Source organism: Mus pahari, chromosome 15 (assembly GCF_900095145.1).
Source record: "Mus pahari chromosome 15, PAHARI_EIJ_v1.1, whole genome shotgun sequence".
Lineage (NCBI taxonomy): Eukaryota > Metazoa > Chordata > Mammalia > Rodentia > Muridae > Mus > Mus pahari.
In genome coordinates, this window is record NC_034604.1 from 54,904,898 (window position 1) to 54,931,143 (window position 26,246).

Sequence of the window (26,246 nt, forward strand, 5' to 3'; positions counted from 1 at the left end):
TTTTTTTTTTTGGAACCCAGGATGACTTTGGTTTAGGACAATTAGTGGAGACTTCCAGTTGCTGCTGTAGGAGACTCATGACTGTCAAAGCCCAAATCTCCAGTTCCCCCTTACCTTGAGGCCTTCTGCCTTGAAGGCAGCTGAGAAAGGTCAGAAGAATGTAGGTTAACCTGACCTCTCTCAGCCAGGCTCACTGCTCATCCCGGAGACGCTTATTTATGTTCCTGATTCAGCGGCTGCTGCTCTTGGGTATGACTTCTCTCCTAAGCGTCCTTAGACGTGGCTTCCTAAGTCTCTCAAACTCCATCATCTCCCTTCAGGATCAGTGGAGCCTGGCCTCAGATTCTGCCTCTTCCTCTGTTGTGTGGTGTGGTGTGGTGTGGTGTGGTGTGTGTGTGTGTGTGTGTGTGTGTGCTTTGTTTTCTTCTAGAGACCCAATATTTCCAAATTCTGTAGTTCCCTTTCAGGCAACCTAAAAAAAAAAAAAAGGGGAAGAGGAGCCAGTGCAACAGACAGGAACGTGTTCATCTGTTCTCGTCCTCACAGAACTAGCAGCTGGGAGCCCAGTGCCCAGCCAACTCTCCAACCTGCATCGGCCCACGCTATCCCCTGGAGGCTATGGAGTTGGGGCCTCCTCTGGTCCTGCTGCTGGCCACAGTTTGGCATGGTAAGAGGAGAAAAGGGGAGTGCTGCTCAGGGAGTGTTGTAAAGAGGGCATCGCTGTCCCGCAGTAGATGCCCTGTTCTCTGTTTCCACCTCTCTGGCATAAGAGTGCAGATTTGTGTTTATCTGGCGAGAAGAGTAGGTGAGAGTGGGTGGGACCACCCGGGGCCAGTGCCGCAGATGCATCTGAGCCTAGCCTTTGACTCACAGTGTGCTCTGAGTGTGACCCTGGTATTTCCAGGACCACCATCCATATCTACTCGTCGGTAGGTGAGAGGGCGGAAGTGGGCTAACCTTGAGCGCAGCGCTTTCGGGTGTTACCTGGGAGTCTCCATCAAGGTGGATTCTGATAGGTCTTGATCAGGACCGAGACTCGCATCTCTGAGGACATCTTATGCGTCCGGCTGCTCAACCGCCGTTGCTGCTTTTTGTTTAGTGGTCCCAGCAGCTGGACAGCCCAGCAGGCTGTGGCTAATTAGGACCTGACCCTTTCTTGGAAGGCTTGGGTGAAAGGGTCAGGGTAGAGGAAAGAAGAGTCCTTTCTGGCCCAGGGCTCAAGGGTGAAAAGTTTGGACAGGGCTTGGAGGAGAACACGCGTGATCAAGAGATCCTGTGGATAAGCAAGGAAGGATGCTAGAGAGGGGCCTGGGGAAGGCCAGAGAGGGTCTCCCCAGACACTGTCTTCCTAGATATCTCCCCCCAACTTCTCGGGCAGTAGAAGCTGCTTCAGAACCCCCATTCTCGGAGGGGATCTGGCCGAGGGTGAGAACTAACATGAATGGCTCAGAGCGGCCCAAGGATCCCATCTAGGCTCCACCTGGCCTAACACACACACACACATGTTCTATACCACACCACTGCTTATTTGGAAAGACCTTGAGGGAAGATGGTGGGGAGGGACAGGCTCACTCTGGTCCCTGGGGAATTGGCACTGCTGGCCCCCGGTGAGATGACAGTCCACGGAAGGCTCTTTGCTGGTTCAGCCGATCTCACTGGCTTGTGCACTGGCACATTCCTAGTAGAATGGGATTGGTATGTATGCATGAGAGAGCACACATTCTTAAGAATACTGTTAAAGGGCATGTGACAGATGTGCGTGTTAATGCAACCTTGACTCAGCTAAGGAAGAGACAATTATTCCTCTCGCACCAGAAAGTCCTGTGATTTTGGTCCACTGTTTTTTCAGTCTTTATCTCGGGGGCTGCTTGTGGAGCAGAGCGTTTGAGTGTGTGAGTGCCCTTGTGCCTACGTGTGTGTGTGTGTGTGTGTGTGTGTGTGTCTGTTTGTCTGTCTGGTATCTAGCTCCAAAAGGAAGAGAAGTTGGGAGAGATCAGTGACAAGCCTAGGGTTTTTAACCTGGAAGATTATTGGTGAGTGGGTGGGACTATTGGGGGCTTCTGTAGGAGCTGGAATAGTGTTGAAGCTTGAAGCACTTAGAGGAAGGGAGAGAGAGAGAGAGAGAGAGAGAGAGAGAGAGAGAGAGAGAGAGAGAGAGAGGAGAGAGAGAGAGAGATTGGCCTCTTCGAGTGCAAGATTGGGGAGCGTCCTGGAGCTGATGGTGGAAGAGTCCATTTTGCAAGTACAAAGAGAGAGAAAGTATGGGAGTATGGGTCATGGGGAGAATTTGAGAAGAGAGATGTGAGATGAAGAATGGCCAGGGACAGGGTGGCAGTGGCCATCAAGTGCTCATTCAAGGGAAGGTAGCGATGTGTAGGCTTCCCTCCTGCCAACCCTGCCAGCGGGAAGTGAGACCATCATGTGGCTTACGTGGAATGCGTCAGCCAGCCCTGTTCCGTGTAAATATCCAGGGCAACAGGCTAGGCAGAAATACGAAGGAAGCTTCTCCCGGAGTACATTTCCTGGAGGCCAAGACAGGAGACAGAGATAAGCAGAGCAGAGTGGCCCCGGAGAAGGGAGAAGTGTCTGGGAGAAAAAGCAGGAGCAGAGTCATAGAACCCAAAGATGTGACCTGTGACCATTAGGGTTAAGGTCAACTACCACGTAGTAGGTCCAAGAGGGACATTAGCAGTATGGCCTGAGAGCAATAGGCCGGGGCTATCTACAGGGGCTCCGCTGCCCTGTAGATGATCGCTGGGATTTCTCTCATAGGACAGAAGAGCATCTGATGTTCAGAGGGTCAATGGCTATCAGGGTCCCTAGTTATAGTCAGTGTGAGCCTAGGGTGAAATAGCTTGTCCCTCTTCCTGCTGATCACTGCCCAGGAGAGCCAGAGCCCTACAGCAGCAGCGGCCCACTGCTCTCCTCTGTTTCACATCTGGCTGGTTGGCAGCTTGGGCAGATGGGCCACATGTTTCCAATGGGTTTGAATCAGAGCAAGCAGACATTAAACCAGGCTGAAATTATTTATGAGGTGAGACTTTCCATTTCTAGGCTCGTGTGTGTGTGTGTGTGTGTGTGTGTGTGTGTGTGTGTCCCACTGAGAGCGGTTGTAGGAAACACTGGAGAGTCCTCTAAGGGCTTGATGCCCTCGGGGCTGCCCTGTCACTGTGTAGGAGGGGTTGACTTGCGGGGTCAGCAAACAGGACAGTGGCACAGCACAGACAGACTGTGCCCAGTGTGCTCTGAGACCCAGCACTCCTTGCCAAGAGTCCCTCAGTGTGTGACAAGGACAATGGCCAAGAGGGCAGGGAAGCAGAAGTGAGAACCCAAGTGTCGAAGGGCCACAGGCTGGGCGGAAACCAGGGCCAGCCGGGTGCCAGCAATGTGTTTCCGCCCACACAGGCCGGGGGCGCCTGCCAGGCCCTCGGAGGCTGTGAATCAGTTCTCACTTCCCCCCTTCCCCCCTATTTCAAGCCTGGGAAAAATGCTGACACCACACAGGCAACGAGCCTCCTTCCCTAAGACCTGACAAAGGGTTTGAGTTCTCCTTTCGCCTTCAAGCAAATTTTCCTTAAAAGAGATTGGCTGCCAAGAAACCCAGCAGGAACAGAGAATCGAGGGCAGACGGGGCACCTCAGCAGTCTCGTTCCTAAGCATGGCATTCTGAGCCCTCAGTGAATCTGTACTGGAGCAGGGGGTGATGCAAAGGTTTCCTAGCATCCGAACAGCCTAGCACAGCGGGGAAATGTGCTCACCATCTGCACTTGTGGGTGAAAAGACAAAAGGGAGGAGGAGGGATGGATGGTCTCAGGCCACTCCACAGTGCACAGACCCGATGCCCAGTGGTAGGAGTGGGGTAGCAGGAGACAGGCGGAAGCTCTCATTCTACTGGGCTAAGAACTCATGTGTCTTTTTTTCTTTCCCACGTGAGGGAAGTCAGGACTTGGCCATCCGTTTCTCCATTGGCTTATTCGAAACGCGTCTTGCTTACACGGGCTTGGCCTGCTTAGTACACGAGATTGATGGTGTCCTCTCCTGGGATGGGAAACGATGCAGAAGGCTGGGCCTCCGTGGCTTTGTGGAGAAGCCTACATGTGAGGCTAAGGAGGCGCCCAGGCCGGTCTCAGGGATGAGCCTCCTGAACGTGGCAGATGTCAATAGAGTGGGGAGCTGACTGAAGGGTCCAGACTCATTCCAGAACCAGAACTATCCCTTCCAAAGCATGGTCCAGTGTTGGGGGATATCTAGGGTGTACCCCAGGTCTCACGTGTGTCTGCCACCCCCTTCAGGTCAGGGGGCCCCTGTCATCGAGCCTAGTGGGCCAGAGCTGGTTGTAGAGCCTGGTGAAACGGTGACCCTGCGATGTATGAGCAATGGCAGTGTGGAATGGGATGGCCCCATCTCTCCCTACTGGACCTTGGACCCCGAATCTCCTGAAACCATCCTGACCACAAGAAATGCGACCTTCAAAAACACTGGGACCTACCGATGTACCGAGCTTGAAGACCCCATGGGGGGCAGTACCACCATCCACTTGTATGTCAAAGGTGAGGACTCCAAAACTCCCCCAGACTGGGCAGGAGGGCTAGCTCCTGGCATCAACATGCATAGTTTGGCAGGTCTCAGTTTACGAGTGTGAGCATTGGCCATGACCAAGCACCTGTGGCAATGTTAATGTTTGTGAGGCAGATGCTATGATTACACCTCCCCCCCCCCACACTTTCTGCAGAGCCTCTGCGGGCTTGAATCTTTTGCCTGAGGTCATGTAGCAACAAGTGCCTTAGGAGCATCTGGTGCTAAAAGTCAACCTGAAATGTTCTCTGAATGGTCCAGTACAGAGCATGAGGCAAATGCTCAGGCCTTTGATACTCCCGTCATGAATGTTCAGTTGTCAGTTTGAACTCTCTTCTTCCCAGATCCGGCCCGGTCTTGGAATTTGCTGGCACAGGAGGTGACAGTGGTTGAGGGCCAGGAAGCTGTGCTGCCTTGTCTGATCACTGACCCCGCACTGAAGGGCAGTGTCTCACTGGTGCGTGAGTGGGGCAGGCAGGTCTCACGCAAAACAGTCTACTCCTTCTCACCGTGGCAAGGGTTCATTATCCACAAGGCTAAAGTCCTTGACAGCAATACCTACATGTGCAAGACCGTGGTGAACGGTAGGGAATCCAGGTCCACTGGCATCCGGCTTAAGGTGAATCGAGGTATGTAGGATGGGAAAAGCCCAGTCAGGCATGGGTGCAGGGAAGACAGAAATAATTCCTCTCTCTTCTTATAATTACTCATTTCTCTCCAGGGCAAGTGGGGTGAGGTGTGCAGGGTGGGACTCTGACTGTGAGACCAGCTGTGGTGAGCTAAACAGGGCAATTGACCAAAGAACATTTGGGATAGGAATCCTCACTGTAGGGAGACCTCCATATATCCTGGTCCAGGCTGTTGCCACCCCTCAGGATACTAGACTCAATTTCTAGGCTTGCTCCATGACTTCTGTGCGTCAGGCACGGTGCTGCTGGCCAAGGATGTCATCTACTTAGACTAGACATTATACTAGAAAGGCAGATTAGAAGGTAGATGCAGACTGTGTAGGAGAGGCAATTGGGAAAGACCAGGGTGAGGGGTAGTGGGGAGGCTAATTCTGCTCTTTGAAGAACTTGGGGGCTAACGATCACCAGTTGCAACTGGGCCTGGTGGAGGACATCTGTAATCCCAGCATTGGGCAGCCTGAGCTATGTAATGATAGCCAGTATCAAAAAACGCGAGGGGCTGGCTCAGTATGTTAAGTCACTTGTCACAAGGCTAGTGACCAAGTTGGATCCCTGGAACCCTTGTAGCAGGAGAGAGAACATCTACTATAGTGAGTTGTCCTCTGACCTTCACATGGGCACCATGGCCACATGCAGGCACACGTGCATGATCCCACCCCCACCCCCCACGAATGGGATTTAAGAGTGTTAAAGAGCTGGAGAGTGGTGGCACATGCCTTTAATCCCAGCACTTGGGAGGCAGAGACAGGCGGATTTCTGAGTTCGAGGCCAGCNAGAGAGAGAGAGAGAGAGAGAGAGAGAGAGAGAGAGAGAGAGAGAGAGATTGAGAGTGTTAAAGAACCAGTGAGATGGTAAAGGTGCTCGCTACCAAGCCTGAAGACCTGAGTTTGATCCCTGAGACCTACAAGGTCATCTAATCTCTGTTTAAGTATTGTGTTATGCCTTTGCTCACAAATGCGCACGCGCGCGCGCGCGCGCGCACACACACACACACACACACACACGGACTGGGGATACAACTCAGTAGAGCAGTTACCCTCCATACCTCTGGCCTTGGGTTTAATATACAGCACTGCAAACTAACAACCGCCACCGCCACCAAATTGACAGGACAAGAGCAGCCATCATTCAAAGGCATAGAAAGCAAATACTTTAGGAAAGAGGGCAGATGCTAGCCCTGTGATGGACCAGGTTAGTACAGCTGCAGTGCAGGATACAAAGCCTAACAGGTACAGCAAGCATCCCATGGACCACCCCCTCCCCATTTTCTGAGACCCTTGTCTCGCTAATTAGCTCTGGCTAGCCTAGATCTCCTATTTGTGCCTACTATGTGCTAAATGTAAAGGGTGTGCCACTGTGACCAGCCAGGGACTGGCCTTATTCTGAGGGTGAATATTTACACAGGTGGGGGGGGGCAAGAGAAGGCATGACTTTGTCTGCCAGGAGGGGGATGACATGGGAGGCAGGAGGAGGCAGAAACACTACTGGGAAGTAGGACTTGTGGGAAATATAGCCAGCAGACTCTCCTAGGGACTTGCTTGTTGGGAATATGGAGCTATCAAGGCTGTCTCCCAGGGTTTAGGGTGGGAGAATGATGGGACCCTGGCCAAGTATCCTGCCCCATGGTGTTGGGCGCAGTGCCAGTGAGCCTGGAGGTTCATGGGTTGTGTTTCTGGTCTCAGTCCACCCAGAGCCCCCACGAATAAAATTGGAGCCTAGCAAGCTGGTGAGGATTCGAGGGGAGGCTGCCCAGATCGTGTGCTCGGCCACTAGTGCGGAAGTCGGATTCAACGTTATCCTCAAACATGGAGACACCAAGGTCAGTCCCTGGGGGGGAAGGAGATGACAAGGTGAAGTCTGTCCACCTCCCTCGGCACAGAAGCATCTTCAGCTCAAACTAGCTTTCTGGGCAGGGGACATGGCTGTGACCTTGAGAAGAAGGGCCTGAGACCCCGTGCCAGCAGCAGCCGACTCGGGCTGTTAGGGGTGGCAATCTAACCCCTTTGGGGGGTTACCCTGTACCTTTGCTTCAGCTTGAAGAGCACTCCCTTTTGACAGAAAGAGGACTAGGCTCCCTCAGAAGCGCAGAGGCATGGTGGCTAGATCAGAAAGGCTTTGAGTGAGAGGGAAGATGAGGAGTCCCCTGGAAGGAATGGAGAGGCTGCCTCTTAGCTTCCTCACCCCCATGTGGATCGTGTGTCAGGTCCAGTCTGGAGCCCTTGCTTTGTGAGTCTACCCCTCCCTCACTTTAACCAAGGGCAGGGGACCAAAATTCTTCCCACTTTACAGATGAAGCAATTGAGACTCCGAGTTCAGTCTCTTGTCCCCTTGCCGTGCACAGGCAGACCATTGTTTTAAAGGTGGGGGATTTGAATTCAGATCCTAAACAATTTTGGATTGCTTAAGTCATCCCAAGTCTTTCTGTCTACAGCTGGAAACCCCCCTAAACAGTGACTTCCAAGATGACAGTTATAAAAAAGTCCGGACCCTCAGTCTCAACTCTGTGGACTTCCAAGATGCTGGCATATATTCCTGTGTGGCCAGCAATGATGCTGGCACAAACACGGCCACCATGAACTTCCAGGTGGTGGGTGAGCATCAGGGGAGTGGCTGTTGGGAGATGAAGGTGATGACAGGAAGAGGGTGGCTTAATCCCAGAGCCCCAGCTTAGGAGATTTCCTAGGCACTCAACTTCCTCCAGCAGAGCGTAGGTCATGGCTTACTTAAGTGTATTCTGTCCTGGGCTGGGCTGGGAGCCCAGCAGTTCCCTCCTGCAGCTCATGTGGGTCACTCACTTCTGAGAGCATTAGGTTATCATGTGGACACACCAAGAGACAGTGCCTCTTTGTGGTGATTGTATCCTTAAACACCAGTGGTCCCTCTAACCAGGGTCTCTAAGCTGGGGCAAGGTGGGTGACAGTGGAGTTGTTGGGCCTCAGTGAGAAAGGAAGGGAACAGAACATCTAGAAGAGGGACACCATGTGCAAGGCCCAAGGGAAGAGAGCCCAAGCATCTTTGAGACACCGAAGCAGCTAAGAACATCTGACATACAAAGTATGTACAATGGCTGTGAGGAAGTGAAGCGGAGGCAGGAGGCTGCTGGTGATGGAGCCTTAACGAAGTGGGTGGAGAATTTGCACCCCACCCTGTAGAGAGGTCAGGGCTCTTTACAGGGTTTAGTTTGCACAAAAGGGACTGGCAGCCAGGAGTACACACTTCTGCATGTCATCAAACGTGGCTCTGCCAAACATCATATTGAACAACCTCTTTGTGCCGCAATTCCTTTATCTGAAAAAAAAAAAAAAAAAAAAAAAAGAATGAGAGTATTAATAGTCTATGAGTGCATTTAGAAAACCTAGAAGCAGCCCTGGTGAGACCCACACTGCTAGAATGTGCAAGAAAATACCACATTAGAAGACTCACCCTGGTGCTGGATGTAGGGGAGAGTAGGTGCTGGAAGCAGCCACAATCGTGATGTAGACCAAGCTGGACCAAATGGGGAGGGTGCCAACCATGATGATGAAGAATGATGGGCTTAAGATGCCCTCCCATTGCCTGCCTATTGAGTTGGGAGCAGTGGCATTCCACAGGCTGAGAAGCCCACAGCACAGCAGTTCTACAGGGTGGGAGGAGGCTCGGAGTATGCCCTGGCAGTGTGACCATGTGTTGAGTGAGAGTCAGAGGGGAGGAAATAGGGAAAGCACAAGTCAGTGGCTTCAGAGCACACACACAGGGAGCTCCTCCGAACGCCGCCAGGCAAAGGGAAGAGAGGCAGAACCCACACAAGGTTATCCTCCCATTCCACCACCAGCCAACTTGCTTCCTACTGCAGGCATTCAGGAGTCAATAAATGTGTGTGCTCATTCAACTTTTGCCCCGATGTGTGTTCGGGCTTGAAGTTGATGGAGGGCAGGCTCAGACATTTGGGCAAGAGGGCTCCAGTTCACGGAGCAGCTCTTGTGCCACTAAGATAGCTCTCCATGCTGGATTCAAGGAAAGAGATGGCCAGTGGGGGCTGGGTTGGCACAGATGAGAGGTGCCACGTGAGTTCAGAGAGGTAAACTGGGAAGGTAGTTGGTCCGATGGCCCTGAGATCCCATGCATCAAGGACTTAGAGCTTCTCCTGGAGAAGGTGAGAAGCAGTTGGAAGGTTTTGTCAAACTTGGACCAACAGGACTTTCTGGAGAGGAAGAGAGAGTAAATTAAATTAGGCTTTCCCAGTGGTCCAAGGTGATGAGTCCAGACTAGAGAGGTCACTGAGGTTGTGGGAGGAGTTTGCACAGTTGAGTGGATGAATGGATGGTAGTGGGAAAAGAGGCGGTAGAGGTGAGTCCTGGCTGGGTAGAGGCTCTAAATCTGATGCATAGATGTGCTCAGACCCTGTGTCAAGGGGTGGGTGGTCCCATGAACACATGAAGGAGGACATCTCCCCACTGACGCCAGATCTCCTGCGTTGATTTCCAGAGAGTGCCTACTTAAACTTGACCTCTGAGCAGAGCCTCTTGCAGGAGGTGTCTGTGGGTGAGAGCCTCGCCCTCACGGTCCATGCAGATGCCTACCCTGGCCTACAGCATTACAACTGGACCTACCTAGGGCCATTCTTTGAAGACCAGCACAAGTTTGAGTTTAGCACTCAAAAGACCATATACAGGTATGGTTTATCAGCCTCCACACAAATGTGTGTGTGTGTGTGTGTGTGTGTGTGTGTGTGTGTGTGTGTGTGCCTTGTGTCACTGGGGAGCCTGGTGCTTTCTACCATTTCTGGGAGGTGCATGTCATCAGGGTCCCTGGGAACCTCTCAGCTTCATCTGTCCTTGTTATGACCAGTGTAGGAAATGACCATGACTTCCACCCCAAGATGTATCTGGGACAGCAATCACAGGAGGCACCCGCCAAAGTCACATGGGGAGGGGGCAGAAGGACGCAATCACACCTTTGTCAAAGGAGTAAATGTCCTTAGAACCCCCTTCTAGAAGTTCTCTCCTTAGGCCCTGGGATATTTTCAGGGTACATGTTTCCTCCACACCCCCTCTGCTGGCACCAGTCTACTCAGAGAACTTGGGTTGGTCACATGACCACCAACTGTAGAGCTATGCTGCCTATCTCTGAATGGACTGTGTCCTTGAGGGTTTTCCTCTCCTAATGCAGCACCTGAAGGTTGTTAGGTGAGCCAGTCCCACAGTCCGAGGATGTCTTCTCAATAAGGGAATTTTAGTCAAGCAGTGGCTGTAGGCCCTGTTCAAGCAAAAACTGGTACTTTGCTGTCATTAGGGCTGGAGAGATGGTTCCATGGTTAAGGAGCACTTGCTGACCTTGCAAAGGATCAAGGTTCAAGATCCAATGGATCCTCTTTTAACCTCCATGGGCACTAGGCACACACTGGGTACACACACAATCAAGCAGGCAAAGCATTTACATGCATAAAGTAAAATAAAAATAAATCTTAAGCTGGGCAGTGATGGCACACACCTTTAATCCCAGCACTCGGGAGGCAGAGACAGGTAGAGCTCTGTGAGTTTGAGGCCAATTTGGTCTACAGAGTGAGTTCCAGGACAGCCAGGACTACATGGAGAGACCTTGTCTCAAAACAAAAACAAAAAACAAACAAACAAACAAAAACAAGAAACAAAACAAAACACAATCTTAAAATGTATTGTAACACCTTTAATCCCAGCACTCAGGAGACAGAGGCAGGTGGATCTCTGAGTCTGAGACCAGCCTGGACTACAAAGTGAGTTCCAGGGCAGCCAGGACTACACAGAGGAACTCTTGTCTTGGGGGGGGGAATGCATTTAAAATATTTATTTTAATTTATGTGTATACCTTGCTTGTGTGAATACATATGTGCCACTTGTGTGCCTGGTGCTGCAGAGTCAGAAGAGGATGTCAAATCCTCTGGAACTGGGGGTTGGGGGTCACCATGTCAACCATGTCAGTGCTGGGAATCAAACCCAGATCCTCTGCAAGAGGGTGTGCTCTAAACCACTGAGCCATCTCCCTAGTCCTGTAAAATGTGCTTATTACCTAAATAATGCATTCACTAGCTGGACATGAGGGCACATGGCTATTATGGGCAACAGAAGCAAAGGGATCAGGGTTCAAGTTTGAGGCCAGTCTGGGCTGTATCCAACCGTGTCTCAAACAATAGCTACATGCACAATGGGCACATTATCAGTTAGAAACTAAGAAAAACAGCTTTTGCTTTCAGACTTTTCTGTAATAAAGGACACCATTAAGTTATTAAGTTCCTATAATGAGTCAGGTTCTTGTCCAGTATGCTAAATGCACATCCCTTCAAGCCTCGGACCAAGCCTGTGAATACAAGCCAAACCAAACCAAACCATAAAAAACATCAGCACCACTCTCAGAGCTAATGAAGACCACAGCAGTTGAGTACCTGTCTAAAGTCCCACAGCCAACAAGGATAGCATTGGTTTCTGTAGCTACACCGGTCAGAAGCAGTGCTGTCTCTTGTCTCTGTCACCATCCCTTGGGACAGGGCTAGCACATTAGGGGTTTTCAGTAGGGGTTCTGGTGTTGTGAACACTTAGTTCAGTGGTAAGAAGGAAGGGGGACTTGTCATGTATCTCCTAGGACCTTGCAAACATCATCTCTAATAAACATCTAGGGGTAGGGGGCAAAGAATACTCTTAGATGAGAGGACAGAGAAGGCCTGGGGTAGGTAGTTTCTTTTGTCTCCGTGGTACACATCTGAGGAGGACCTGGCTCTCAAACAAGGCCTCTATGCCCTGAAACTTGAACAAAGGGTGTGACACTTTCCTGCACAGGATGCCTGATGATAACAGCAGCATCTCTTGACTGTCTTGCAGGTATTCATTCAAACTCTTTCTGAACCGCGTAAAGGCCTCGGAGGCGGGCCAGTACTCCTTAATGGCACAAAACAAGGCAGGCTGGAATAATCTGACCTTTGAGCTCACCCTGCGATGTGAGTGATGGGGACAGGCTACCCAGGGTTGGGTTTACTGGGAGGTTGTGAAGGTAGCAGGGCAGGTGGTCAAGAGACTGAGACCCCAGCCCTAAGGTGGATCCTGCCCTCCTCCATCCTTGCTTTCCTCCTCAGATCCCCCAGAGGTCAGTGTTACATGGATGCCTGTGAATGGCTCTGAAGTCCTGTTCTGTGACATCTCTGGGTACCCTCAGCCCAGCGTGACATGGATGGAGTGCAGGGGCCACACCGATAGGTCAGTGGGCTTGGTTTTCCTCCTTAGGGTGAGCCTAAGTCTGGGAGGGGCATCCATGACTGGGAAGGGCATGCTGATGCAGGAGATCCTAAAGGCCTGAATCAAAGTCTGTTGTTCCAGGTGTGATGAGGCCCAGGCCTTGCAGGTTTGGAATGACACCCACCCTGAAGTCCTGAGTCAGAAGCCCTTCCACAAAGTGATCATTCGGAGCCAGCTGCCCATTGGGACTTCAAAGCACAACATGACTTACTTTTGCAAAGCCCACAACAGTGTGGGTAACAGCTCTCAGTACTTCAGGGCCTTCTCCCTAGGTAATCCATCGTTCCTCTTCCTCAGCCAGAATGGACATCAGGCATTTAGAGACTGTTGGCTTCTTCACCCAGGGATTCCTACTGGGAGAAGGTCCTAGCCATGCTGAGTTTCACCTCTGGGTCACCCTGGCTAATCCTGAGCTATAGAGTTCCAGGCACAGCTACATGGAGAGGTCCAGAGTCCCTTGTTGGGGACTGAAAAGGAAAGGACAAAGTCAGGGAGTGGGGAGAAAAAGAATGAGGCAAAGAGACACAGTCAGAGACTAAGAAAGGACTGGGAGACAGAGAGACACAGAGCCTGATCCTTTGGCTGCTGCTCCTCCTGTGTGAGGGAGAGAGGAGTTGGATGAAGAAATACAGCTCATTGCAAGTCCAGGGCTAGAGGGGATGCTTCTCCATCTCTCTTCAGTTCCCTTCTTGTTCCCTGCCCCTCCCCAATCGAGACACAGTCCTGCCCCTCAAGGCCACTGTGCAAGGGCTTGCCCAGTGCTGATATGGAGCTTGCATCTGTTTTTGGTCTCACTCAGAAACCCACAGCCTATTCAGGCCCTTAAACAGCTAGGATTAGGCACCTATTTTGTCAGGGCCTTGGCAAGGCTCTCAATCCAAATGGAATAGGGCAGACCCTCTGCTTGGCTAAGCGATCGTGTCCGTTATGTCCTCCAGTCAGTAACCTGGAGCAGTTGGCTGCCAGACGGATTACCCCTCTTGTCTGTGAATGCTCTCTGTCACTGCTGATTGTGGCCGTTTTAAGGGGTGGAGCAGCCATTGTGAGGAATGCTGTTGCTGTACCAAGCATTGCCTCTACTGCCCCTCTCTCTTCTAGCAGCAAAGTCCTGTCTTCCTTCATTTTGGAAGGATGGCCCACATGACATGTTCAGAGATGTCCTAGTTTACTGTCACTCATCTACTAAGGGACCCGAGCTCCTAGCTGAGCACAGAAATGAACTGTGTCCTTTCTACACCATCAAGATAACTAGGATTAGAGGTCAGGAAGGTGAGACCTGGAGTCCCTGAGCTACCCCTCAGACTCAGAAGGCTGCTGAGCTTTTAAGGACACAAAGAGAAAACACAGGAAAGCCAAGGAGAATTTAGGTGCAATCCCCAGAACGCCTTTCTGCCCACAAGGGAGAGTGATAATGCCCCATCACTGGGGTTTGCATGCAAGCAGTGGCTGAGTACTGGCAGAGGGGTGAGACTACATACACATCTCCCCACCTGTTCACTCCTCTGTCTCTCCTTTCCAGGACGAAGCAAGCAGCTCCCTGATGAGTCCCTCTTCACTCCGGTGGTGGTGGCCTGTATGTCTGTCATGTCTCTGCTGGTGCTGCTGCTGCTGCTGCTCTTGTACAAGTACAAGCAGGTGTGTTGGGTAGCAGAGCTGGGCCAGGAACCGGAGGGAGCCAGATGTGGATGGCCCCCACTCATGGTTGCTCATTCTGACAGGCTGTCATGCAACTAGAGCTCTTTAGTAGGAGTTTTCTGTGTGTCAACATGGGCTGGCACCAAAGAGCTCCTAACACTATAACCCTAAGCTTTCCTGTTGGGGCAGGAGAAGGTGTAAAAATGAGGATGTGCCTAAAAGGTGCCTGTCTCTGCCTGTCTCTGCCTATGGGACCATAGGACAGTGGGTATGTTAAAGCTCCTTTCTCCATCTGTAAAATGGAGTTACCATTACCAAGATTCTCCAACTTGTATGTATAAGGGAGGGGTAGGGTGTCAAAGACAGTAGTCAGTGGGCTTCCTTGCAAGGAGGAAGTTGTCTGCAGATCCAGTTGGCTCATACACATTGGGATGGGAGTGTGGCTGAAGTTGGTATCTCCTTGACCACACACCAAAGTGGTTTCTGGTTGCTACTTGCCACTCAGACATAATTTAGTCACTGCCGTGACTACCTGTCCTTGGAGAAACACAAACTCCTTCCTCATATGGAATGAAAAGCTATCTCTGGTGCTCCACAAGCACCAGGATCCCAGAGCTCTTTCTGCCTTGACTGACAGGCCTCACCTAATGGTGGTCTAAGGCACCTCAGCTCTCTCTACAGCACCATTTTCTGAATATATCACTCCAGGTACCTTCTCATTTCCCATCCAGGAAACTTACCTGCTTCTTAGGTAGCCCAAAGTCAGGGGACCTGCAGCCTCAGACTGGCCTTTTCTCCTTCACCCTTGGATATCCACTGACTGAGTTGCTCCTGAAAGAAAGACTTGAAAGAGGCAGGCCAGTTAGCAGCTCTCTTCTGGCCAACCTCTTTGTAGGTAGAGGACTTGGCCCCACCTGTCTTTATCTCCAGGTCTGATTGAGACATGGCCTGTCTATGGAAGGGTTGTTTCTTCTAAGGGCTGAGTCATCCCCTTCTGTCCCCCAGGGAAACCGCAACAGTGGGGAAGGCACAGGGGAAGAGGAAAGGACCTGAGTCAGCTGGCCCCAGGGATAGGGAAAAGGAAGGGAGGATGATGGGTAGAAAGAAGGGAAGGATAGACTCAGAAAGAAACCACTGAACAGATTCTGGGCCCAGGCCTAAATTGAAGGAGGAGGGTCTGGAGAGCTCCCAGGTCTCTACTATACCCAGGCTCAATACCTACCCACAGACCAAGGGCCTGATGGGGAGGGAGGCCAAGGTCTGACGTTCCCAAGCCCTCTTCAATCTCTGTCAAGGAATCCGTGGAGAGCCTCAGCTGAGGGCTAGCAGGAGCAACCAATGAATTGATCTGCAGTGAGGATTTATCTAGGCCCAGCTCCCAAGGAAGCAAAGCATTCCAGTCATCCCACTTCTTCTAGGAAGGGACCCTGCAGGCCGCTCCACCTTCACAAGGACGGGCCCCCAAAGTCTCCGTGGATGGAAAGAATTCTTGAGGTTGGCAGGGGCTCAGTGCTCAACTCATGGATTCAGCCATGGGAGCTTCCAGCTGAACGTCCCTTCCCCCCTCAGACCATCCCTTCCAACATTGTCCTAGCAGAGGTGGGAGGGCTGACTCAGCCCAGCTGCAGAGGAACAAGGGAAGCAGAAGTGGCTAGGAGGAAAACAGTTGCAGCCACAGAGACTCATGGAGATGGAAGATGGAAGTGATGGGAGGGGTCACCCAGCCGGAGGGAGTTCCTCTCCAGAGCTCACTTCAGCCACTTTGCCCAAGCCATAACATGCACTTGCTTTATTGCTGCTGTTGCTAGAAGTGGTGTTTTGTGTTTATTTGTTTGTTTGGTTAGTTGGCTGGTTTTGTTTGTTTTGGGGACTGGGTCTCCTATAGCTTTGAGGATGGCCTCAAACTCCCTCTGAAGGCTAGCCATAGACACCTGATCTTCCTGCATCTGTCTCCCAAGGATCACAGTGTGTGCCCTTATGCCCACTGGATGTCCTTATGTCTAACTACAGTTCTCTCTTAAAGGTCCAGCTGGAAGGTCTTCCTTGTAGCTATGTAAACTCTCCTCTGCCTGTAAGGCTTCAGCCATAGGCTACCTGCTCCCCAACACTAACTCATGCATCCTTTAGCTCCTCTTGCTAAGCACCCTTGAAGGAAGGACCTTGGGTGCTGAACACAGCCCCGTCCCTGTCCCCGAGGCCTGACTGAACACAAGTTGGTCTGGGGACCGAAAGTCTTTGTGTCCTCCACCACCCCAGTCTAGCTTCCACTGTCCCGTAAATGTGGCCTTCCCTCAGTTCTTCTCACAGTAGCTCTTGGAATGATGCCCTCATGCAGTTGCCCCTGGGGCAGGGAAAGGTGAAGTATTCACTCCCTCAGCTACTGAGAACCTGAGAGAGAACTGGAGACAGCAGAATGTGTGATGTGCAGGGCACCCCCTTTGTCAGAGGGCACTTCCTCAGCACCTCTTCCTTCTCCCTAGAGTTAGGAGACAGCCCTTGTCTTAGAGGGATCCTGACCTTCCTGCCTGGAGGCTCCCCTCTCATTTACTAAGCCACATGGTCACCTACCTATCTCCTGAGTTTGTCAGGATCATACCCATCTCAAGGCTGCCCAGCATCTGTGGGCTCTATGCCTGGAACACTTACCTCTGCCTCCTCAGGGACTCTCATGACACCATCCTCTGCCCTGTCACCCTGATTCGTTGGCTTCATGATGTTATTTTTTTTTCAAATGTTTTAAAACATTTGTTTCTGGGGCTGGAAATATGGCTCAGAGGTTAAGAGCACTGGCTGCTCTTCTAGAGGACCCAGGCTCAATTCCCAGCAACCACATGTTGATTCAAAACGATATGTAAGCCCAATTCTAGGGGATTCAACCTCCTCTTCTAACCCTGTTGGATAACAGGCATGCGTGTGGTGCACAGTTATACATGCAGGCAAAACACTCATATACATAAAATAATAAAAAACTAATTAACATTTGTTAGTATGATTATATACTATAATATATAATAATGAGTTTCATGTGACATCTTCAAGCATGTACCTAATGTATATTGATGATATTGATCACATTCACCTCCCATTACCCTCTCTTGTCCCCCGCCCATACCTGCTGCTCCCCTTTCTGCCCCCAAACTCCTCTTTTACTTTAATTTGTGTACATGTGTGTGAATATGTGTGTGCACGCGAGTGTATGTATATATGTGTGTATGTGTATATATTTGTGTGTGTTTGTATGCTTGTGTGTATGCATGCATACATTCTAATATCTTTCATTAGGGTTGCTTGCAGAAGTATAGGTGAGTTATTTATAGAGATTGGGCTATACAACTTAAGAAAACATCTCTCCCACCCGCAGTAGTCATTAACTGCCTGCAGACATTCAGGGAGGGGAGCACTTGTGAGCCTCTCCCTCCTCCACAACAAGATGTTGATAAGACTGATCCTGTCCAGATCTTAGGCAGGTACCCACAGCTGCTGTGAGTTCAAGGCAGCAGGCACATCACGCCCGGCTGACAGTACTCCCTAACCCTCCAGCCAATCCCAGCTCTTGTATTCTTTTCTATGGTGTCCCCTGAACCCCGGAGCGATGCAGCTGGATGTCTCCTTTATGGCCCAGTGTTCACTGGTCACTCACTCTCAGCACTTTGTCAGTCATGAGTCTCTGCAGTTACTGCTGACGGTCGCAGACAGCAGCTTCTCTAAGGAAAGCCGAGAACAGCACTATCTATGGGGACAGGCAGAATTATTTAGAAGGTTGGTTGACAGGCACTACCGTATCCATTTAGCAAAACAGCAGCTGGACAGTCCCCACTAGGGCTAATAACCTCCCTAGCCAGGAGCTTTTGACCAAAATTACAGTGCCAGATGTGGCTTCAACCTGTAGCCTCAATGTCAATGAGAAAGCGTCTAGACGCTCCCATAACAGACCTGACACTATTTGAACATCTTTTGAGGCATTATCTGACTGTTTCCTATTTATATATTTAAGTTGAATGTCTCTTTTAGCCATTCAAATGCCAGCCCCATGGGGCCAAGAGGCTGCCTTGTTTAACAATGAATTGATCGTTCACGATAGAAATACATGCTCAGTAAAATGTCTGGGAGTCTGTATTGTTCAGCCTGGAGAAGAGAGCAAATTCTGACCTCAGTGTAGTTGAGGTGATGAGATGATGTTCAGGGAAAGGATTCGGTCCCAAAAGATGCCATGTGACTGTTGATATGAAAGACCAGAACAGTAAAATAAATCCGTGCCTTCCAGTGGCTAGAAAGAGGTGGAGGTAGGGGAGTGCTCTCCCCTGGACACAGCAGAGCTTGTTCTACAAGGTCAAAAGAGTTCTAGAAATCAGTTTCCTATCATGGCTAATAAACTCAATACCACCGAGGTATAAGCTTGAAATGTTTGGGATGGTACATTATCTGTTTTGTGTATTTCACCAGAATCGAAAACAAAAGCAGAACTGGAGAATAGCTTAGTTGTATAGTATGTACTTACGCATCTATAAGGTCTTGGCCCAATCCCTAGCACTCCAAACAGAACTGGGAACATAAACTATTTGGGTGAGCAAGTGGACAGGTCCATGAATGAATGAGTGGATAGTTCTCAACTTCTACCCTCTACCTTGGCCCAGGAAATATCAAAGAGTCATCAAGGGCTTCGAGAATCGTCTGAGTCTTTGAATGAACAGTTTTAAATGAAACTGAGCCTTGCAGAAGGACGGAAGTTCACATAGTAAGGCAGAATCAAGCACAGACTAGCTTTAGGTGCTCTGTCCACAAGATGCCATGGTCCCTCTCAGCACATAGCAGGCTGACAGCTTCTGGATTGTCCTCCCGTGCTCTTGGGAGGTGAGGTGCAAGGTCGGGCTGCTAGACCGTCAGCCCCATGCCTCCCTTTCCTTCTGCAGAAGCCGAAGTACCAGGTGCGCTGGAAGATCATCGAGAGCTACGAGGGCAACAGCTACACCTTCATCGACCCTACCCAGTTGCCCTACAATGAGAAGTGGGAGTTCCCTCGGAACAACCTGCAGTTTGGTGAGTGGTGAGAGAGAGAGAGAGAGAGAGAGAGAGAGAGAGAGAGCTCTCTGTGATCTCCCATCATAGCATCATAGGGCATATAGGGGTTGCAGGGACCCTGTGGACCTCAGGAACCTAAGGAGGCCATGTGTGTGTGATAGGTAAGACTCTAGGAGCCGGTGCCTTTGGGAAGGTGGTGGAGGCTACAGCCTTTGGTCTGGGCAAAGAAGATGCAGTGCTGAAGGTGGCTGTGAAGATGCTAAAGTGTGAGTGGGGGAGGTGCAGAGGGGGTGGGGGATGGGAAGTGGTACCTGCTGCAAATAGTCTGGTTCTGCTGTCGGGAGAGGGGCTTCCCATACTTGTAACCTGTTGGTTAGATCTGTTCTCCCTCCCTCCTTCACTCCCTCCCATGTGCACGCCTGCATTCCTCATCCCTCTTTTGGACTCTGGGTCGCTGGGTGCCTGCCCTTCCCCCCCCCCCCGTTTGCTCTGACTTTGGTCCCATCTCCCAGCCACGGCTCACGCTGATGAGAAGGAGGCCCTGATGTCAGAACTGAAGATCATGAGTCACCTGGGACAGCATGAGAATATAGTCAACCTCTTGGGAGCCTGTACTCACGGAGGTAAGAGCTGGCCGGGAGTGGGGTGGGAGTGGGGTGACGGTGGGGGGGGGGGAACTCATGGTCCTGAGCATCCAAGGGTCCCTGGATGTGTGGCTCCAAGTTCCCCTTCTCATTTGCTCTAAGTGCCTGTAGGATTCCTGCCTCCAAATCCCCGCTATTCCTAGCAGGAGCTGCTCATGGCAGGTATTTATGTGTAGCCCTCTGAGCCCACTTACAGGGATTTAACATGAAATCCCAAAATCCAGCTTTTAAGAAGCCCCTACCCCAGACTTACATGCACCAAGACTACAAGTCACTTCCCTTCCTCTTCACTATAAAGTGGCTTTGTCCTATATTGAACTGTCGACCTCCTTTGAAGAAAGAATTTTTGAGGAAAAAGTTTCTTTTTTTCCCTTTTTTGAGAGACAGCCTCATTTTAATTGAGGCTGGTTTGGAATTTCCTATGTAGCCCAGGCTGGCCTTAAACTTGAGATCTTCTTGGTCTAGCCTCAAGCACACTAGGCTAGGCTAAACTCCTCCTTAGCAAGCTTTGTCAGTTGTCATTGGCTTTTGCAAGATTAGAACTCAGGCCTACCGGTCCCCAGGCCAAAGGCCCCTGTTCACATAGGCAGTGGGGCCTTGGGGTGCACCTCGCTCACTCTCACTTCTGGCCACCTTAGGACCTGTCCTGGTCATCACTGAATACTGCTGCTATGGGGATCTACTCAACTTTCTCCGAAGGAAGGCCGAGGCTATGCTGGGACCCAGCCTGAGTCCCGGTCAGGACCCCGAGGGAGACTCCAGCTACAAGAACATCCACCTGGAGAAGAAATATGTGCGCAGGTAGCTCGCTGGCATAGGACAGGATAGAGAGGAGTCAGGATAGGAAGCCCCGTCCCCAATCTGGACTATGAAGAATACCTACCCCCAGGCTCGTAGGCAACTCTGCTTTCTTACCACACTTTCCCATCATTCCATAAATATCTGCATGCCTACCACGTTCCAGGAATGTGAAGAACAAAAATGGGAGGCTCAAAGTTGAGAGATGGGTTCATGGACACATGATCTTCATATGTGCAAAGATTTCCCCAGGCCCAACCTTGGATCCCTGGCCAGAGATTGGAGGACTTAGAGGAAATGCTTGTTCCTGGTTGTCCCACAGTATGTCTGCGGGGACCGCAGGACACATATTCCATTGAGGAGTGGCTAATGTGTCTCTGCACCCCCGAGGGGAAGTGAGACCAGAGTTTATTAGTTGTTGGATGGAGGTAATGGAACATCCTGACCTGTGGCAAGGTTCCTAGTGCACTCAGGCCTCAGTTCCAGTTCAAACAACAGAGTGTTGAACCCCTCGGGGTCTTCTGCTGTGCTGGGATTCCTGGAAGCCACCAGAGGCTATGAACAAAGCCATATGGGGAAGCAGAGAGGGGAAGAAACCAAGTTTCATGTTGCCCATGAATGGGGCAGAGGGGAAACCTGGGCTAAGCCTGCTGTTTTAAGTTGGAGTTTCCGTATTGGGTCACGGTAGCTTGTGCCCTAGTGCTGGGATCAGGCTGCACTCAGAACCAGGAGAGTGTACCCTGTCCTTATAGTGTAGGCGCTGGCAGCTGCGGAGACTTGGGGCTAAAGGGAGAAGAGGTGCCCTGGCTCCCTTCTACAAGTGTACAGACAGGCAAAGCAACAGGTTCGACCTATGGATCCCAAGTTATGCTCCTACAGAAGTACGGCTTCCAGAACAAAGGGATGGTGATTACTCCATGGACACTAATGGGAGAGCCTAGCATCTCCTCCTGGAAGCCTCAGGACATGGGCAACGTCTAGGTGTTGAGCAGCAGCTGACAAACCAGACCTGTCTGGCTGACCCGAAGCAGCAGTGGCTGTTCAGGGTAGCACTATGCTTCTCCAGGTGGCCTGCCACCATAACAAGTGTCTGGTATTTCTGGGTGTTGCCTGCCTACCCAAACCTGCAGGGTCATGAGACTCTCTGGAGCTTAGATGCCCCGAGCCAATTTAAGCTCTGCTCTAGATCTGGGCAAATTTAATGTTGTGAGTTGACTGCTCTGGGCATGGGGAATGTTCAAACTTCTCCAAGCGATTTTTCAAAAACAAACAAAAAAAATGCATGTATGAATTCATGTGTGTCTGTGTGAGTACTACCTGTGTTCCTGCTGCTCGCAAAGGGTCTGATACCCTAGGACTGGGGTTAAAGGAGTGAGCCACCATGTGGGTGCTGGGAGCCAAACCCAGTTCCCTCTGAATGAGTAGCGAGTACTCTCACCTGCTGAGCCATCTCTCCAGCCCCCTTCTTATGTGATTTTAAACTTTTTGTTTTTGCACTTATTCATCTATAATGCACGTGGATAAGCTGGGCCTCTCTCTTTCCACCAGATGGCTCCCTGGGATCGAGCTCAGGATCTCAGGCTTGGCAGTCAGTGCCACCCTCCTCGAGGGACTCTGAATGAGAGGCTAACTTGGTGCAACGCTGTGTGGGGAGATCAGGGAAGGGGCCTGGAATGGACTCACCTCCCAGCGGGGCAGCTAGAGATAATGTCTTCCTGTCTTAGAGGGCAGAGATCAGAAGAAAATCCCAGGAGCATGCTGGCGTTGGGAGCAAGGAAGAACTTTGAGTAGGCTGAGCCGCCTAATGACGGAAAGGGGTGTCTCTGGCCCTGGGAATGGCTAAACAGGGCACAGTGATTGCTCAAGTCCAATGTAGCCCAGGGCCTCCCTTATCAGAGAGGGACGTTCGGCTGACCTTTAGGTTCCTTCCCCTCTGCTGAGTGACTAAGGGAATCCGCGAGGCAGCTGGAGTGCAAGGCCTGGGCTCGGCAGTGATGGGATCTCTCCCACTTCTCTTTCCTACCCAGGGACAGTGGCTTCTCCAGTCAGGGTGTAGACACCTACGTGGAGATGAGGCCTGTCTCGACTTCTTCAAGTGACTCCTTCTTTAAGCAAGGTGCGGAGGTACCAGGATGAGGGGAGAGAGGGGTGGATGGGCCTAGGGACCAGGGACCGGGGCTGAGGAACAGCAAGGTGTGACAGGGTTGCCCCAATGCCTTTGCCTTCTACAGATCTGGACAAAGAGGCCAGCCGGCCCCTGGAGCTCTGGGACCTGCTCCACTTCTCTAGCCAAGTGGCTCAAGGCATGGCCTTCCTTGCTTCTAAAAACGTGAGTCTGGGTGGGGGAAGGCTGAATTCCTACTAGCTGTGGGAACGAGGAAGAGGAGGGAAGGTGGCCCAGTGAGAAGCAACGGAGGAACAGAGGAGTGTACAGAGGGCCTCGGGAGGCAGCAGGTGGAAGCAGTGCCCAGGGCAGACTCCTGGAGGTCTAGCCTCAGCCTTGGTATGCCTGTTTCCCTATGTGGCCACCAATAGGTTTAACAATGGTCTCACTCAGCCAAGCAAACAAGACAACAGTTGTTTCTCCTCATAAAACATAAGTCTTGTTGATGAGCTGTAAGGATGTTGGGGCTCAGACCACCACCCTCAGAACCGTCTAGAGGGGCGATGGTGTGACTTCTGGTTCTCTTTGCTGTTGTCAATTTAGGTTCCGTAAGCCTCAGGGTCTGTGCCTGCAAAAATGGGTATTCTCAGGAATTGTTTAGGGGGTCTAATGGATTATCGCGTATGCAAATGCTTGGGGAAGCACCTGGTATTGTGTACTTGGAGGTGGCAGCTGCTGGTGTTCTGGATGAGGTGGGCCACAGACTGCTCACAGCACAGGGACTCACTACCTCTGAGGCAGTAGCAGCCCTGTGGCTCGGAGGGGCAGAGGGCCACTGGAAACAGGGCTGTGCGGCTTTCTAAATGTTAAATTGTCCACATCAAATGGTCTCAGACCGAAGGTTTGGACAGGGGTAGACAGTAGACTATAAAACCTGTATCTACTACAACAGAGACCCAAGACCTCATGCTCTTCCTCTGGTCCTCAGGCCTCAGGGAGGGATAAACAGATTAACGGTCTCTGTGCTTTCTTCAGTGCATCCACCGGGACGTCGCAGCTCGAAACGTGCTGTTGACCAGCGGACATGTGGCCAAGATTGGGGATTTTGGGCTGGCTAGGGACATCATGAATGACTCCAACTATGTTGTCAAGGGCAATGTGAGTGCCGAGAGGGAGAGAAGAGTGGTTGGTTGGGCAGGCTGTGGCGAGCCCTTGACTGACATGGTACTGTCTTGTCAGGCCCGCCTGCCTGTAAAGTGGATGGCTCCAGAGAGCATCTTTGACTGCGTGTACACGGTTCAGAGTGACGTGTGGTCCTACGGCATCCTCCTCTGGGAGATCTTCTCGCTTGGTGAGCTGCTAAGCCTGTTTTCAGGCGCAGCCTAGGGCTGACCCGTCTTTGGCTATGCCATCGGTGTCTTGAACCTCATGGATGAAATCTACTCAAAGATGTCTGGTATCCGAGACAGAGCAAGGACTGGCAGGATCAGTGGGATGATGAGAGCTCCTGAACCAGCACTGCAGCAGCTGTGTGGAATTCAGACCCTCTGGCCAATGTACACCTCCTGGGTCCTTCCTTCACTCGCCTCCGCCCTACAGTAGCCCCAGAATACCACTGCCCCTCAGACACCTGCCTATATGCTATTGAAGACTAGCCACTTTCTAGCTCCCATTACTGGGGACTGGGCACAGGGCCCTTAACGCACTACCAAGTGATCCCTTTTCCAATTCACAACTCAGGCTTTGTTCCGTCTGCTTCCAGAGTCCGTGCTAGACTGTGTGTGGTGGGTAATGAGGGGCTGAAAGGCCATGGCCTTCCCGAAGCCCAAGTGTACTTACTGCATTCCACTGCACCCTGGATCCAAGGCCCTGGGTCCAAGCTGGGATGGGCCCTTTACACTCTGCCTGAGAGGCGTGTGGGTGGGGAAGCAAGTATGGTCTCTTATGTGATCTTGGACTTTGCAGGTCTGAACCCCTATCCCGGCATCCTAGTGAACAACAAGTTCTACAAACTGGTGAAGGATGGATACCAAATGGCCCAGCCTGTATTTGCACCGAAGAACATGTACGCAAAGGCACTCAACCCAGGGGCGGGCGGGCGGGTGGGTGGGTGGATTCTAGGGTTTGGGTAGTTGTTGGAAGAGTGCATGGCCCTGGTCTCTGTGTACAAGGTGCCAGAGCCAGGTTTCCATCTTCATTGCACTGAGGTTCTCTACTAAACTTTGAACCTCAAGCATGCTAACAGGTGCTGTTATCACCGGGCTTTATCTCTGGCCCTCAAACTTACTTTTGACTAGTGCTGGGGGTCCTTCACGAGACACCTCTCCCTGGCGATGTATGTGCCCCGAGGGGGCTGACACGAGCACCAGTTTGTTTTGTCTCCAGATACAGCATCATGCAGTCCTGCTGGGACCTGGAGCCTACCAGAAGACCCACCTTCCAGCAGATCTGCTTCCTCCTCCAGGAACAGGCCCGACTGGAGAGGAGAGACCAGGTGAGAGGGATGGAGCAGATGCCTGGCTGGCTAGAGCAGGCTGGGCCGGGCCTGAAAAACTAAAGCTGTTTCTGGCTTCTCCCCACCTCAGGACTATGCTAATCTGCCAAGCAGAGGCAGCAGCGGCAGTGAGAGTGGTGGTGGTAGCGGTGGCAGCAGCAGTGAGCCAGAAGAGGAGAGCTCCAGTGAACACCTGGCCTGCTGTGAGCCCGGGGACATCGCCCAGCCCCTGCTGCAGCCTAACAACTACCAGTTCTGCTGAAGCAGGAGGGAGAGCAGAGGCCTGCCGCTCTCCACATCCCAGCTCGGCTTCCTCCATGGGATGGGCGACATGGGGAGAACATACGGACTTCGCCCTCAGCTTGGCCCAGCTCTGACACTTCAGAACATGAGGGGTCTGGGGAGGTCAGAGGCCCTGTTCGTTCCCAGAGCCTGGGCCATCACTGCCAGTGGGGTTCTCACAGTGCTAGCCTCTAGTTACTACGCCAACTGGTGCACCCCTACTTCTCTTTCTCCATCCTATTCCCATTTTAAAAAACCCATCCCAAACTCTGTTTCAATGGAAAGACTGATTCATGTCTCAAAAGACAGGGTCTCGAAGACTGTGGGTAAGCTAAGGCTTGCCTCCCTGACAGATGCCTGGACTACAGGCTTCTTGGGGCAGGTGGCCCCTTCCTAAGCTCACAGGACTGACCACCACTCTTGACCTTCACTCTATCTATAGTCCCACCTCATCCTGAATTTTGTACTGAGCGGCAGCTAAAAGTCAGAGGTGTTCTACCCAGTGCCCTGTCACTCTAGGCTGGAAGGTATGGGGCCCGATGCAAGGCTGACCACACCAAACAAACACTGCGTGCTCCTCTCCAAGCTGACTCATCCTCATTAACTGTCAACATTAAACTAACAGCATTAACACAGCCAGCAGGGTCTGGTTCTTTGCAGCACACAGGCGCCTTCAAGCTCCCTAGGACGGACCTCCTATTCCTCCTGACAAGTGACCAACAAGCGCCCGCTTCCAGAGCCAATGGACATAGTGAGCATTGAACG

General features: G+C 51.5%; 1 protein-coding gene across 1 annotated transcript; it reads left to right on the forward strand.

Moving 5' to 3' along the window:
• The first annotated feature begins 502 nt into the window (after positions 1-502).
• On the forward strand, positions 503-26,120 carry Csf1r (colony stimulating factor 1 receptor). The gene is made up of 21 exons (XM_021214916.1): positions 503-667; positions 4,293-4,550; positions 4,920-5,204; positions 6,947-7,083; positions 7,696-7,855; positions 9,729-9,915; positions 12,095-12,210; positions 12,346-12,466; positions 12,587-12,777; positions 14,025-14,140; positions 19,051-19,177; positions 19,321-19,425; positions 19,672-19,782; positions 20,442-20,604; positions 22,629-22,717; positions 22,833-22,930; positions 23,741-23,863; positions 23,945-24,056; positions 24,671-24,770; positions 25,091-25,199; positions 25,291-26,120. The coding sequence occupies exons 1-21, from the start codon at positions 619-621 to the stop codon at positions 25,459-25,461; spliced, it is 2,928 nt and encodes a 975-aa protein (XP_021070575.1). The 5' UTR covers positions 503-618; the 3' UTR covers positions 25,462-26,120.
• Positions 26,121-26,246: the final 126 nt, after the last annotated feature.